Here is a 13,311-nt window from a genome sequence, read left to right as displayed (position 1 = left end):
GCCGACCGTCTGACATGAAGCATGGCGGTGGTATCAAACTTCCCCAGAAGCCATTGTCTTCTTCACTGCCATGCACTTGTGGTTAAAAAAAATTATTACAGATTAAGCAGCAATAAATAATAATCTTATTAAATCTCAACCCTTGAGCACATGCCATTTTCACATTCTGTGTGATAAAATGGGAAGTCTGCACAGAGCATTCCTGCTACACACTGAAGGGCCACGCTGTCTGGAAAGGCCATCGCTGGAAATGCAAATGGAACTAGCTGCCTTTCTCATGGAATATCATTTATATTTGAAAGAATGATTGACAGCCAGTCTATGGTTATTCAGACTGGGCTATCTGCTAGACATTTCCACAAAAATAAAACGCACCTGTCTCATTAAGGAAAATCGAAGTATTTGTTGCTAATGACAACATTTGAGTGTTTGAGTAAAATTTAGACTTTTGGAAAACTTGTATCCTGTGAGCTTGACAGCTTCAAAATAGTTAAAGAATTCTCTGATGAGACTGGTGGTTATATTAATGAATATGATTTTCTGGATATTGTAGAGTGAATTGTGTCCACGTTTGGAAGCTCTGCATATCTGCTGAATCAATACTTTCCACATGGCTGAAGCATGGTATTATAATTAATTAAAAAGGCATTAAAATACTCCTTTTACAACTACATGTCTATGTCAGGTCAGGTCAGATATTTATCATATACTTCACCCAAAACAATATATCACGAGAGAGGGAATGCAGAAGCAGGTATAAGAATTTATCTGTGTATTAAGTCAGAGTCATTAAAGAGATTTGTAAAAATGTAAAACAATCCACTCTTCCTGCAAAATGGTTTTTTAATATAGCTGTTTTTCATTTTTATGATCTCTATGTTAAATGGAATGGGTTTATTATTATTTTAAATGAATTAATACTTTAAGGATCTTTTAATTTATAATATGGTAATATTGATAGATGTAACCCACATGAACAAAAAAAGCCTTTGAAGTTCTTAACTTTTAAGACTATAAAGGAGTCCTGAGACTAAATATTTTGAGAACCAGTTTTATAGCACTGTAGAGAACTGTAATAGAATTTATCCTAAGACCTCCTCCAGAATTTCATATTTAGAATAAATTTCTCAGGTCTAGAGTATTCTTGTTCATCTTCCTATCTCTCACAGTGTCTAGAGTTTTACATCTTGTAAGTATCTCTAAAGTACATGCATTTGGTAAGATAAAAAAGTTAAATAGCTCATTTACTTCTTATGTGTATCTCCTCCCTTATAACAGCAAAGTGAAAAGAATTTCTGGTTATTGAGCTTTCTGGTTATGTGGAGTCCAGATAACCTTGGACTTATTACGTTGGCATTTTATGAATGGAAAAGGCAAAGTACAAAAAGATTCCAAGAGAAGGGCACGAGACTAGAATATATGACTGTAAATTTCAGCCTAGTGTTCTATCCATTATTTGGCAGCAAAAAAATACAACATTGAAAATTACTTTCTTATACAAGATTGACTTAAAGACAGACTTATAAAACTATTATACAAAGGTTTGGCTAATGTGGGCCTTACAGATTAAACACAAAGCTCTGGGAAAGAACACAGGTATTTCCAGAACTATTAAACATCTGGTTTCACAGGCTAATTAGTGATTCCCAACCAGCAATGACTGTGTGGCATGATGGGATGGGCAAGGGCTCTGGAACCTGAGAGAGCAAGACTTGAATTTGGCCCTGCCAGTTATGACAGGTATGAACTTGGGCAGGTTACTTCCTCTTCCCGAGCTTTGTTTTTCCCACCAACAAACAAGGGAAATATTTGTCTCTTAGGGCGGTAGGCAATTGCTCAGCCTGGCTGCTGTAATGATTACATGAAATCATAAATGTGAATGCACACTGCATAATGCTGACACATGCTAAGTGCTCATGAAATACTGGGAAGGATTCTTCATTACAGCCCCGAAATACTGAAAATTTCTCCACTGCCTTTCTTTGCCAGCCTAGTTAGCCACAGATTGACTTATCCAGTCAACATTCACTGAGGGCTTCCTATGTCCCAAGAAACCAGTTGAAGGGTGTCCATGTGAGTTTGTTTACTCTGTATCTGTAAAATACACATTATTAACTGCACATTACAAGAGAGGAAGTTGAAGGTTCAGAAAGGTTTATTTACTTGGTCAAGGTGACAAAGCTAGAAGGTACAAACCTTGTTCTAAGTGAGAAATAGCAAAGCTACAGCCTGGCAGGAAGGCCTCCTGCTGCTGTGTGATGACTGTGACCCACAGTGAGCAAGAGAGCCCACAACAAGGAGAGGAAGGAGGTGATCATTTACTGTTTTCACTTCAAGTAATTTAGATGATGGAGGATGAACTAGCTTCCTACTCTTATTCATTCAACACCTTTTATATTATTAATATGGGAAAGAAAGAAGATATAAAGAAGACAAGCCCTCAAGGAGATTATACCCAGATTTGGAAAACAAGGTATCACACATCAAAAAGGAAACAAAAACCAAAATTAACATGGGTGTCAATGCCGAGTCAGGGAGAATGAAGATACCCTAATTGGTGAAGGCTTTGCAGCAAGCAGGCTGGCATAAACAGGAGGTCAGGAGGTTTAAGGAGGGATGAGATGTAGCTGGAAGGAAGGGCACGGAGGCCAAGAGACCTGGGCCAATTTGCAGGTGGCTTTAGTTCCAAGTGCTGATTTCCTGACTGACACATACCCTAGACTTTAAGGCCTTATATAATCATGACTAGTTAGTGGCTGCTTAGCCTGGCCTGTATGAGAGAGGATTTTTTTTGTTCTTAGAACAAACCAGTTCATGTATACGTTTATTAATTCAAGAATATCTACTGAGTAAAAACTATGCATGCTACTGTGCCAAGCATGAATACAGCCAGCCACGGGTCTGGCATTCATGGAACTTACAATTTTATTAGAAAGTAAATATTTAAATGACCAAGCTCAATATTCTGAGGTGTAATAAAAGTAAATTATATGTTAGTATATACCTCATTTATATACTCTCAGAGTTTCTGGTAGCCATTATTATAAAGCTTCATGGGCTTCATGTTTAATGCCTGCCAATAGGAACCTTCTACTCAGCGTGTCTCACGTCGATCTAAATCCCACTCATTCCTCTCGGGGTTTTTTGCCTCTAAAATAATTAGTGGACTGCTCTGACTTCTCTAGTAACATGCCCTTCAGCCAATTTTAAGGGCAGTCAATAGTTTTCCCTCATATTTGCACTGATTACCTCATAGAACTATTTCTTTGGAATAGTATGAAGTTTGAATACTTACACAGTTTCTGAAGACTTGGAATTCTAGTGTTCTTAAATCTATCTTTGCCACCTTACTTAAGTTAAACCTAAAATAAAAAACGTACACATATTTTTTCACAAACAGCATCATGGTTAAAGGGGTTATAGAGTAATTATCAACCTTGTGCTTTGCTTGCAAATTACCTTTTGGCAGATTTTGAGATCAATATTACCAGATTAATACCCTTCAAAAAACTAAAGGCTACAACTCATAGTTAATATTTTGTTCACTTTTTAAAACTAACATGTTTGAAAGGTTCCATTTGCTTTATGATTTTTTAGGAAGGAATTCAATATTACTTTTTCTTGTTTTAAACTCAAAGCTTTTCTAGATGTTTAACATAGTATCAATCTCTCTCCCCAGAACCTTCTCTCAACTTTAAATACAGATCTAGAATTTCTCTAAACCTAATCTATTACTGCATGAACTGCAATAAAGTCTTAAATGTATAAAATAATTCAAAGCTAATACAGAAACATTTTGATTATCTAAAGAAATGCTTACCTTGATATTAACTTATCTACAAAGACTGAAGGGTTGGAATATAAAGCCAGAGGAATAAATTGAATATAGATGGGAACATCTGCGGGATTTTCTAAAGTGATCTCTTCTTCCTTAAACAAAGTAATGAAACCGTAAATGAAAGCTTTCCACAGTTAAATGAATAGATACTTTATAACCCTCCAAAAGCCGATGTCACCTTGAATACTTACCGAGGAGCAGTTCGTGTTAGTAAGTGGAAATCTCAAGTGCCGGGGTGAGCTAAGTATGGAAGGCCAGGAGAGCTCAGCAGTGATTTTTGATAGTATATTTTTTTGAAGGTCTGTATTTACTTCAAAAACAGCGTTCAATCTAGAAAAAACAATTTGTAAGTCACTGCATCAAAATGAAATATCTGAGTTTTCTAAATACAAGAAATTCTATTAGGCCTGTGTACTTGAGAAATTTTATTCTGGCCCTGAATACACAGGTTTATTTGCTCTAATATTTTAATATGCTTTTAATAGAGACACGTACAAAGATGCCTCTATTTTGGCACAAAGAGCTGTCAAAATATCTGTCACTGATCACCTGCACTGTTTTTGTACTGAAAATACAGAGGAAAAGGCAGGCATATATAGATAACATATGACAATATGGGGATCCTAAAGGACCTCGCACACACGCCTACTGAAAACATCTAGACACCAATAGCATGGTGCTAAGAATATTTTCAATAGAACTAACGAGAAGGCAGTACTTTGTTTGGCATATTGCTTTTTTTCCCCTTGAGACAAAAAACAAAGCAAAATCCTGACATGCAATGAAGATGCCAGTTGAAGAGGTAACACATACGAGGTTGTGCAGACATCTGCAGAGTCATCAGCAATATTCAGGACCGCATTTGAATATTTCCCTACTTATGAGTGTTTATAAGCCAGCTGTTTAGAACTCAAAACACCTTCCCTAAGGAAGCAATATTATAAATGGGGCTAAGGTCTTTGGGCCCAAATGTTGAAGCCTATTTTAACTCACACCGCCACTGAATTATTACACTCTAATACTGGTAAGAGTGCAGGTTTTATAAGACTAGTAAGAGAAATTCTCTGTAAGATGCACACTGACCAGGTAACACAAGGGCAGGAGCAGGGAGAATGCCACATTCACTGTGCAATGGGGACATGAAGGTGGGGAGACACGGAGCTTGGGTCTTTGGTGGTGGAATGCTGGGCATACAGAGAAGGCAGGAGTTTTGGTGGGTGGGAGGTGAAGAGGTTCCTTGGCAGCTGAACCCAGGGCAGCACTACAAGTTAATTATTCATAATTGGATGTTAATATTTGGAGACTGCCTATATATTATGATGTCCACTATGGAAATGTGGGGGACCAAGGAGTATTTTAATGAGTGTTGTCTTAGTGAGCTCATTAGAAGAAGTCTCTTTGTACTGATTTTAACCATTTTAAAGTAAAAATTTAACTCTTTTGCCTTAAGTAAACTTTCACAGCAGACAGTTCAGATAAACAGAAATCCTCAGATTTAATTGTTAACCGTTTAAAATTTTATAGTACTATAAATTGGAGTATCTTGATGATACTGACAAATACATTTCAAATTAGCCAACTGAGAAGAGCAGTTTTTATCAGTGGTCATATTATCATTATTCTAGTCAAAGTCTCTTCAGAAGTCAAGAAAAGATCAAATTTCTACACTGCTGAATAAGTGTCTGCTTTTGAATCCATATAGTACTGATCCACATAGTACCCACATAGTACTGATTTGTCATTAGCACATCATCTACCTGTCAAAGACACACCGTTGAGCCCATGTGGACTGGGCCGGGCCCCTCTAACAGCTCAGCACTTGGCAACGCAGGAGGCTGTTCTTTTCACAATGAGCAAATAGATACTTGGTCTCCACTGCGGGATTAAACCTAGAAAATGTTTTCTTTGCCTTTAACATAGGTGAGTGGTAGTTAAAAACTTTCTTTCTTATGCAAATAGTATGTCTAAGGTGAACACTGTAGTCATCTTACATAAAGGTAACTTCAAATAGTTTCTTTGATTTTAAGGAAGCACCTAGAGCACTGGAGAAAAGAGGAAAATGGTAGTGTGCATATTTCTGCGTAATATACAATTAAAATGGTGACTCAAGATGCTTCAGTAAGAATTTTCTGAAGATAAGGCATATTTTCTTAGCTATAGAGAAAACTACCTAATATAAGAATAACATTCAGAATAATGAGCAAGAACAGCATCAACTGAGCTGTTTCAAACTTATAAAAATAGCTAAAATACTTAAAGCAAAACCACTCACCTATGACCTGAATTTTCCTTTATTCCCATCCATCCTTTGAATAAGCTTTGATGCAAATCCCAGTCAATATCCCATGCATCTTCCTGCATGGCTCCACCAGGCTGCACTTTGGGTTCAGCTAAAACAAGGAAACATATGTTATGACATACTCAGTTCTACACTTATATTCATTTGTCAATTTTCCTTCAGATAACTCTATAGCACCAAGAGATGGAGTGCACATTAAAAGTGGCAGCCTTCCATTAAAGAATACTTTGGCGGCGTGATGGGCATGAGAGAGAATGGTGAGATAACTTACATTTGGATAAAAAAGGCAGGCCAACATAGCAATGATCCCCACACTGCAGTCCAGGATCAAAATAAATGTTTGCAATCTATAAAGAGGCACAGGAGAACCATGAATCCCAAAGCTACAGAAGGTCACAATAACAAAATACTAACAGATGGGAATTCTCAAATATAACATTTTCAAACCTTTGATTTTTTTCCTGGTTCTAAGTCTTCCTTATTGCCCCGTAATCGTTTGTAGTAAAATCGCACATCTTCTGACAAAGACCGTATTTGTTGTATCTTTACCTTCTGTGAGAAGGAATTCATAATATTTAAACTTTGATGAACTATTTTCCCCTGAAGGAAGAAAAGAAACAAGCAAACTCATTTGTATATGGCTGGATTTTCTTAAGGACACTCACTTTAGAGCTGACAGACATATTTCTAGGAGACCAAAGCCCAAAGGACACTAGGATTTTCAACAGTTAATAATCTCAATTTGTAATGAGAGCCCCCTCAAATATATATATATAAATACACAAGCACACATGTACATCTAAAGTAAAAATGTTCACATTTCATGTTAAAATATTGAGGATGCTCACAAAGGTACAAACAGAGATAGGGCTGAATAAAGGAACTGGTCACTGTCAGTTTATTAACCAAGGTTTGTTTATACCAAGGCCAACTTGCCCTAAAAGCATCCAAATTCAGGATGAAATAACTAAATTCTAAAATCCAAACTCAAACAAGACCAAAAAAAAAAAAAAAAATCAGATCTATTTTCCTTAGAAGAAAGCCGGGACTCGGCAAATGCCTTTAACTAGCTGCGTCTTCCTGGCAGCTACTGGTCTTCGTGCACCTGTAATAACTCCTCTCGTGCCCGTGTCTTGTCTCTCAGGGGTGTAATGGGGATCAAAAGAGGTAACAGTCACAAAAGTTCCCTTTACAATGGTGATCAAATACTAAGAATTAAACTATGAGTTATATAAAATGTTTATTCTGAAGTATTGTTTCCATCACTTAGCTCTAGTAATCTCCACGTGATAAGGGATTTTACAGAATTTGGTAATTGTTATGAACTGAACATTTGTGTCCCACAAATTCATATGCTGAAATTCTAACCCCCAAGGTGACGGAATCAGGAGGTGGGGCCTTTGGGAGGTGATTACGTCATGAGGGTAGAGCCCTAATGAATGGGATTAGCGCTCTTAAAAGAAGAGACACAAGAGCTTGCCCTCCCTCTGCTCTTTGGCTATGTGAAGACAGCACAAGACAGCCGTCTGCAAAACCAGCATGAGTACCCTTCACTGTACACTGGATCTGCCGGTACCTTGATCTTGGACTTCCCAGCCTCCAGAACTGTGAGAAATAAATGTTTGTTGTTTAAGCTACCCAATCTTCAGTAATTTGTTATAGCAGCCCAACTAAGACAGTAATATCAAATTAATTTGTAATTCCAAAAAAGATCTGGTCCTGTAAGCCATCTAAAGATACTTGAAAGCTTAACCTGAAGTAGCTCAAAACCAAGACCTTGCTTTATACAGATGCTTTCTCTCATTTACTCCACCCACGGGTCTTTCACTGTGTCATCTACTGAATTACTTCCTTCTAGGATTTATGCAGTAATTAAGGAGATCACTGATTGAAAGGCAATTGAAAGAAGGAACAAGGTCCTTTTGGATAAATAATGAATCAAAAGTTCCATACAGTCAGTGCAAATTGGAACGACAGGAAGACAGACTTAAGTAAGACCCAAACTTAAATGTGCTGAACACATGAATTCAAAATTTATATTTTTAAGGAGCTAAATTTTGAATTTGTTTTACTGTATACAGCATTAAGATTTTCCAATGTATTGTTTCTCTTAACCCACCGAGTCTCCTACCAGAGGATAAGAGACACGTCTACATTTGCCCCAAGGTGCCCTGAATTGACCACATCATCTTCCGGCAAACGGTGGCGCCATCTGCTGGTTCTCCAGGCTCAAACCCTAAGTCCAATTTTTGACTACTCTATCTACCTGCCTACCCACACCTGCTTCAATTAATAACCTCCTCAGGATGCTCAGGTACAGTTCAAATAATTCATCTGAAACGCCTCTTGCCAATGTTCTCTTCTCCATCATTTTGCTCCTTCATCCATCCATTATCTACTAAGTGCCTGCTAGTGAGCATAAAAGATCCCTCATCCCTTTCCTAGAGGATCTCAAAGTTGTCGGGGGAGACCAAAACATAAGGCATTATTTATAGCACAATGTGAGGCTTGCTGCAAGAGAGGTAATTTCAAATCGTTCCAAGATCATATGTGTAACCACCATTACCATCTAGAATCAAGAAATCTTCGGAGAGGAGATGACAATGGAATTGAATCTTGAAAGATGTGTAGGAGTTCTCTGAAGGCAGAAGAGGATGGAGGACATTCAACGCAGACTAACAGCAAAGGCTTGGAGGTATGAAAGGGATCTACTGCCTCTGCCAACGCCCTAAGCTCCAACTGCCCCCTTGACATTTTTCATGTGGACTCTGGCCAGAGTCTCTGGGTTGGCCTCCAGGCACTCACTCTATTGTTACTTCTGTATGTCTTCTATATTTACTTCTGCCAGAGAGCCAATCTTTAAAGCTCAGCTCTGATGATGTCAAGCCACCACTCAAAAACTTTCGATTTCCTTAGACTTAAGTGCATGTATTTTTTCATGCTGTCACTCCAATATACCATTTCCATATTGAAACTCCCCTCCATTCTTGCCAAATGGGGCAACTCACTACTGCCTAAAGCCATCTCAGACTTTACTGCCCTCATGTCTTTATTTGGTTTGTTCCCTGGACACCCCTTATCCATCCCTGCGAGAAGACATTCTAAGCCGGCTCACACGGCACCTTTATCAATTACATGTGTATTTCTCTCATACCACTTTATTTTTACACCTCTTAGGGCAATTTCTCCATCCTGCTTTACATCTGTGAATCATGGGCCCATTTCCCATTCTAGATAGAAAACTTTTTGAGAGAAGGGACTAGCTCTTATTCCTCTTAATAGCTCCTAAAGAATCCAGTACAATGTTTTACCTTAAAATAAATGATTAATAAAGAATAACTGACTTTACTGCTGAATTCTAGGAACAGAGAAGTAAAAACAAAGAAAAAAATTAGCAAGAAGTCTAAAAATTAACTGTCTTACTGGAAAGGAAGGCGGAAGAACCATATGCTTTGGGAAGCAAGTCAGCGAGCCCACTGCGATCACAGCCTTCACTGGAATTGTCAGGATCTGTGGAACGAAGAAGCAGACCACAAGAAATAAGTGCTTCAGTCTGAGAGTGAGCTGGACAGTTCAGCGCATTATTTTTGGGCATTAAAAAAAACTCATCTTGGGACTTACATTAGCAATAACCAACTCATAAGCAATATTAAAATCATCCATGGATACTGTTAATTTGTCCACTGAACTCCATAAAAGGCAATGAAATACAGTAAATTTATATGTATTTCTCAGTGATTCACTGAAAACATGGTAAACAAGACCAAACAACAGGGAAGGAATGAAGAATAGATTTTCCATATTACAGGTTATTTTGTAGATTATTAATTTAAAAGGGAAAGTCAAACAGTACTCTTAAAACAATGTATGAAAAATCTAGCATTTTCTAGAGTTACATAGCTCTCTATTTTTGTATATAGCAATAAATTAACATCAACCAATTTAAAAAAATGAGTTGAGGGGCCGGCCCCGTGGCTGAGTGGTTAAGTCCGTGCGCTCTGCTGCAGGTGGCCCAGTGTTTCGTCGGTTCGAATCCTGGGCACGGACATGGCACTGCTCATCAAGCCATACTGAGGCGGCGTCCCACAAGCCACAACTAGAAGAACCCACAACTACGAATATACAACTATGTACAGGGGGGCTTTGGGGAGAAAAAGGAAAAAAAAAAAAAGAAGAAATTTAAAAAAATGAGTTGAACATTCTAGATTTTGAATCTCTACTCACACTCTATTTGTAACTTTGCAACTCACAAAGATACTTCTCTAAGATATTTTCCCCTAATTCTTATTTTCATCCATACTAAACAAAACTTGCCTTAGCCATGAAATGTACTTATTTCCACCATGAGTGATAAACATGAATCCCTCACTTGTGGATATAATTGACATACTCCCAACAAATCACTTATTATTAAATGAACAATTCTGTTTATTCTGAATTAGTTTTCTTTCACATGGGGGTTACATGTGCTGAAAACAGGTAGGAGAACAAGGGCAGCAACTTGTGGAATTGAGCTGTCCTCAACTTCCCAAAGAGCTTTTAAATATTAAATTAAAATATTTAGCTTTGGCAAAAATGTATCCATTCAAAATCTCACTGAATGCAACATGTCAAACCTCACAGAAGTCTTTAAGAAGCTCAATGATCAGCCTGAGAATATAACAGAAAATATGATTCCTTCAGAAGTGTTTACAAAGGACTCTTCAAAGTACTGGCATAGAGATGCACCAACAACTTATAAACATGTAGAGTTTCTATGCAGTTACTGTCCTCACCACCCTACTGGGCCACCATTTGACTCCACTTATCCTACTTTCTTCTGCAGATTTGCATGAACGTAACCTTGTGACAAAACCCAGCTGAAATATCTCCCAGCAAAGTGCTTCCTCCTATGTCCACCCCCTGTAATTTCCAACACCCTTCAAACGCTATCTATTGTTATGTGAGGCTTAAAGAATCCTTCTCCAAACTAACCAGACTAGATTGGTTAAAACTGATCAGTACTAAGTATTGATAAGACTATGATGCAAAAGTACATGGTGTACCCTCATACACTTGCATTAGGATATAAATTTGGAAAATTAGTAAAGATGAATATGGACTCCAAAATCAAAGAAAGTAAAAGAAAGAAACATTTAAAATTTTTAAAATAAAAAATAAAAATTATAAAAAACAATGAATATATGTATAGACAATACAGAAATTCCTCTCCTAGGCATATTTTCTAGCAGTGTTTCTTAGCCTCAAAGGATATCTATGAATAAAATTCAAGGGCACTGGTAACTTAGATGTGAAAAAATTACATCTTTATTTTCAATAACCTATAATTGAAATTTAGTAGATCTTAGGGCCAGACAGTTTTACATATGAGTTTACCAAACTGTCAAGGAACGGACATTCTCATCTTATTCAAGTTATTTGGCAAAAATCAGAGTGAAACCTGCCCAATCCTTTCATTTTTATTTCATAGCTAGATAAAGACAGCACAAGAAAATATAGCTTTTTGGTTTATTTCACTTATCGATGTGGAAATAATAAATAAAATGTGAAACAAAATGTTCATATTCTACCAAATAGAATGTTCTGATAATGGCAACATTTGGATCAACCTTTCTGTAGGTAACAACTATAAACTCTAGGCAAAGTATTTTTTTTAAAACTTCCTGAAATCAGGATCTCAAAGAGATATTTGCACTCTCATATATATTGCAGTATTATTATTCACAATAGTCAAGACGAGAGAACAACCTAAATGTCCATCAATGGATGAATGGATAAAGAACATGTGGTATATCCACACAACAGAATATTATTCAGCCTTAAAAATTAAGGAAATCATGCCATATTGAGAAAACATGGATGAACCTTGAGGACATTATGCTACGTAAAAAAGCCAGTCACAGAAGGACAAATACTCCACGATTCCACTTAGATAATGAATCTAAAATAGTCAAACTCATAGAAGCAGAGAGTAGAGTGGTGGATGCCAGGGGCTGGGAGAAGGATAACTGGGGAGTCATTATTCAACAGGTACAAAGTTTCAGATATGCAAGGTGAATGAGTTCTAGAGATCTACTGTACAACATTGTGCCTAGAGTTAGCAATACTGTACTGTACACATAAAAATTTGTTAAGAGATTGTAGATCTCAGGTTAAATGGTACCACCCACACACACCCACACACACACAGCTCAATGATCTTCATTTGGCTTCTTGACGTAGAAGGACCCGTGTAAATACAATTGTGAGAACTCAAATTAAGATTTGTTCTCCTGATTGTATCTTCCTTTTTGGAAATGTTACACAGGAGGATATTTATGAGTGCAGAAAGAATCAGAGATACCTAACAGGGATTTTAATCAGGATCTGTGCAATGCTATTATAACCATCTGTAAGCAGGTTTCTAGTACAGCAATGCTAAATGTGCCAAAGGCATTTTTCTGAAGTTGTTTTTAGTTAAGAGGTTTGGGTTTTACCAGAAAACTATGAGCTAATGAACACCAATGTTCTGTAAACCATTCTCAAAAGCTCAGTTTTTAAGGTACAAAATTGGTAAACTGTAACTGTACGAATAAACTTAGTTCTCTGCTTCTCCAAAAACCAAAAAAAAAAGGAATGAATTATTCAGAAAAATCCCATTAATGTGAATCCTCATGAAGTCCTTACCTCATAGTCTGTTGTGATCTGAATGGCTCCATCGTGAATCCCTTCCAGCTTTTTTGCAGTAAGTTTGACTCTGAACACTGCAAAATAGCCTGAAGCTAATATTACCTGTATGTAGTAGAAATGATTCATTAGTCTTGCTAGTTGAAATTTCTCATTAAAATGAAAAAGAGGGCTATAGTGATAAGCTGACTTCCAAATCCTAACATACACCAGTATGACACTGAATTACCATATCGTCATGTACAAATATCTCAAAATAATGCCATCTCTAGATGATAGCAGATGGTTTATCCAATACACTTATTCCATGGGCCACCGAGAAAACCAGCTCCCTGAGGAAGAGTCACATTTCTGGCTGCCAAGGTGGGGAGGGCAATGGTCCTCACATACCAGCCATGTGGCTGAATGGCCAAAGCAGGGTGATGGCTCGAATAGAGGGACACAGTCTTCCACCAACCCCTTGGCCACAGCAGGGCACAAGTCCATAACGAGTTGGTTCTGCTTCAAG

The 13,311-nt window shown here is 37.4% G+C and overlaps 1 protein-coding gene across 2 annotated transcripts in view; it reads right to left on the bottom strand.

The window, feature by feature from the left end:
* The window catches only part of TMEM131 (transmembrane protein 131), a 221,108-nt gene that overhangs the window by 38,371 nt on the left and 169,426 nt on the right, over positions 1–13,311 (bottom strand). For both annotated transcript variants that reach the window (XM_046660693.1, XM_046660691.1), the window contains exons 18-25: positions 12,804–12,908; positions 9,561–9,647; positions 6,585–6,737; positions 6,409–6,484; positions 6,111–6,228; positions 4,030–4,168; positions 3,821–3,930; positions 3,296–3,362 (exon numbers count right to left, since the gene is read on the bottom strand). In XM_046660693.1, coding sequence (XP_046516649.1) covers positions 3,296–3,362; positions 3,821–3,930; positions 4,030–4,168; positions 6,111–6,228; positions 6,409–6,484; positions 6,585–6,737; positions 9,561–9,647; positions 12,804–12,908 — 855 coding nt within the window. The remainder of the gene's footprint in view (positions 1–3,295; positions 3,363–3,820; positions 3,931–4,029; positions 4,169–6,110; positions 6,229–6,408; positions 6,485–6,584; positions 6,738–9,560; positions 9,648–12,803; positions 12,909–13,311) is intronic.

Source organism: Equus quagga, chromosome 5 (assembly GCF_021613505.1).
Source record: "Equus quagga isolate Etosha38 chromosome 5, UCLA_HA_Equagga_1.0, whole genome shotgun sequence".
Lineage (NCBI taxonomy): Eukaryota > Metazoa > Chordata > Mammalia > Perissodactyla > Equidae > Equus > Equus quagga.
This window is presented reverse-complemented; position numbering and strand designations above follow the sequence as displayed.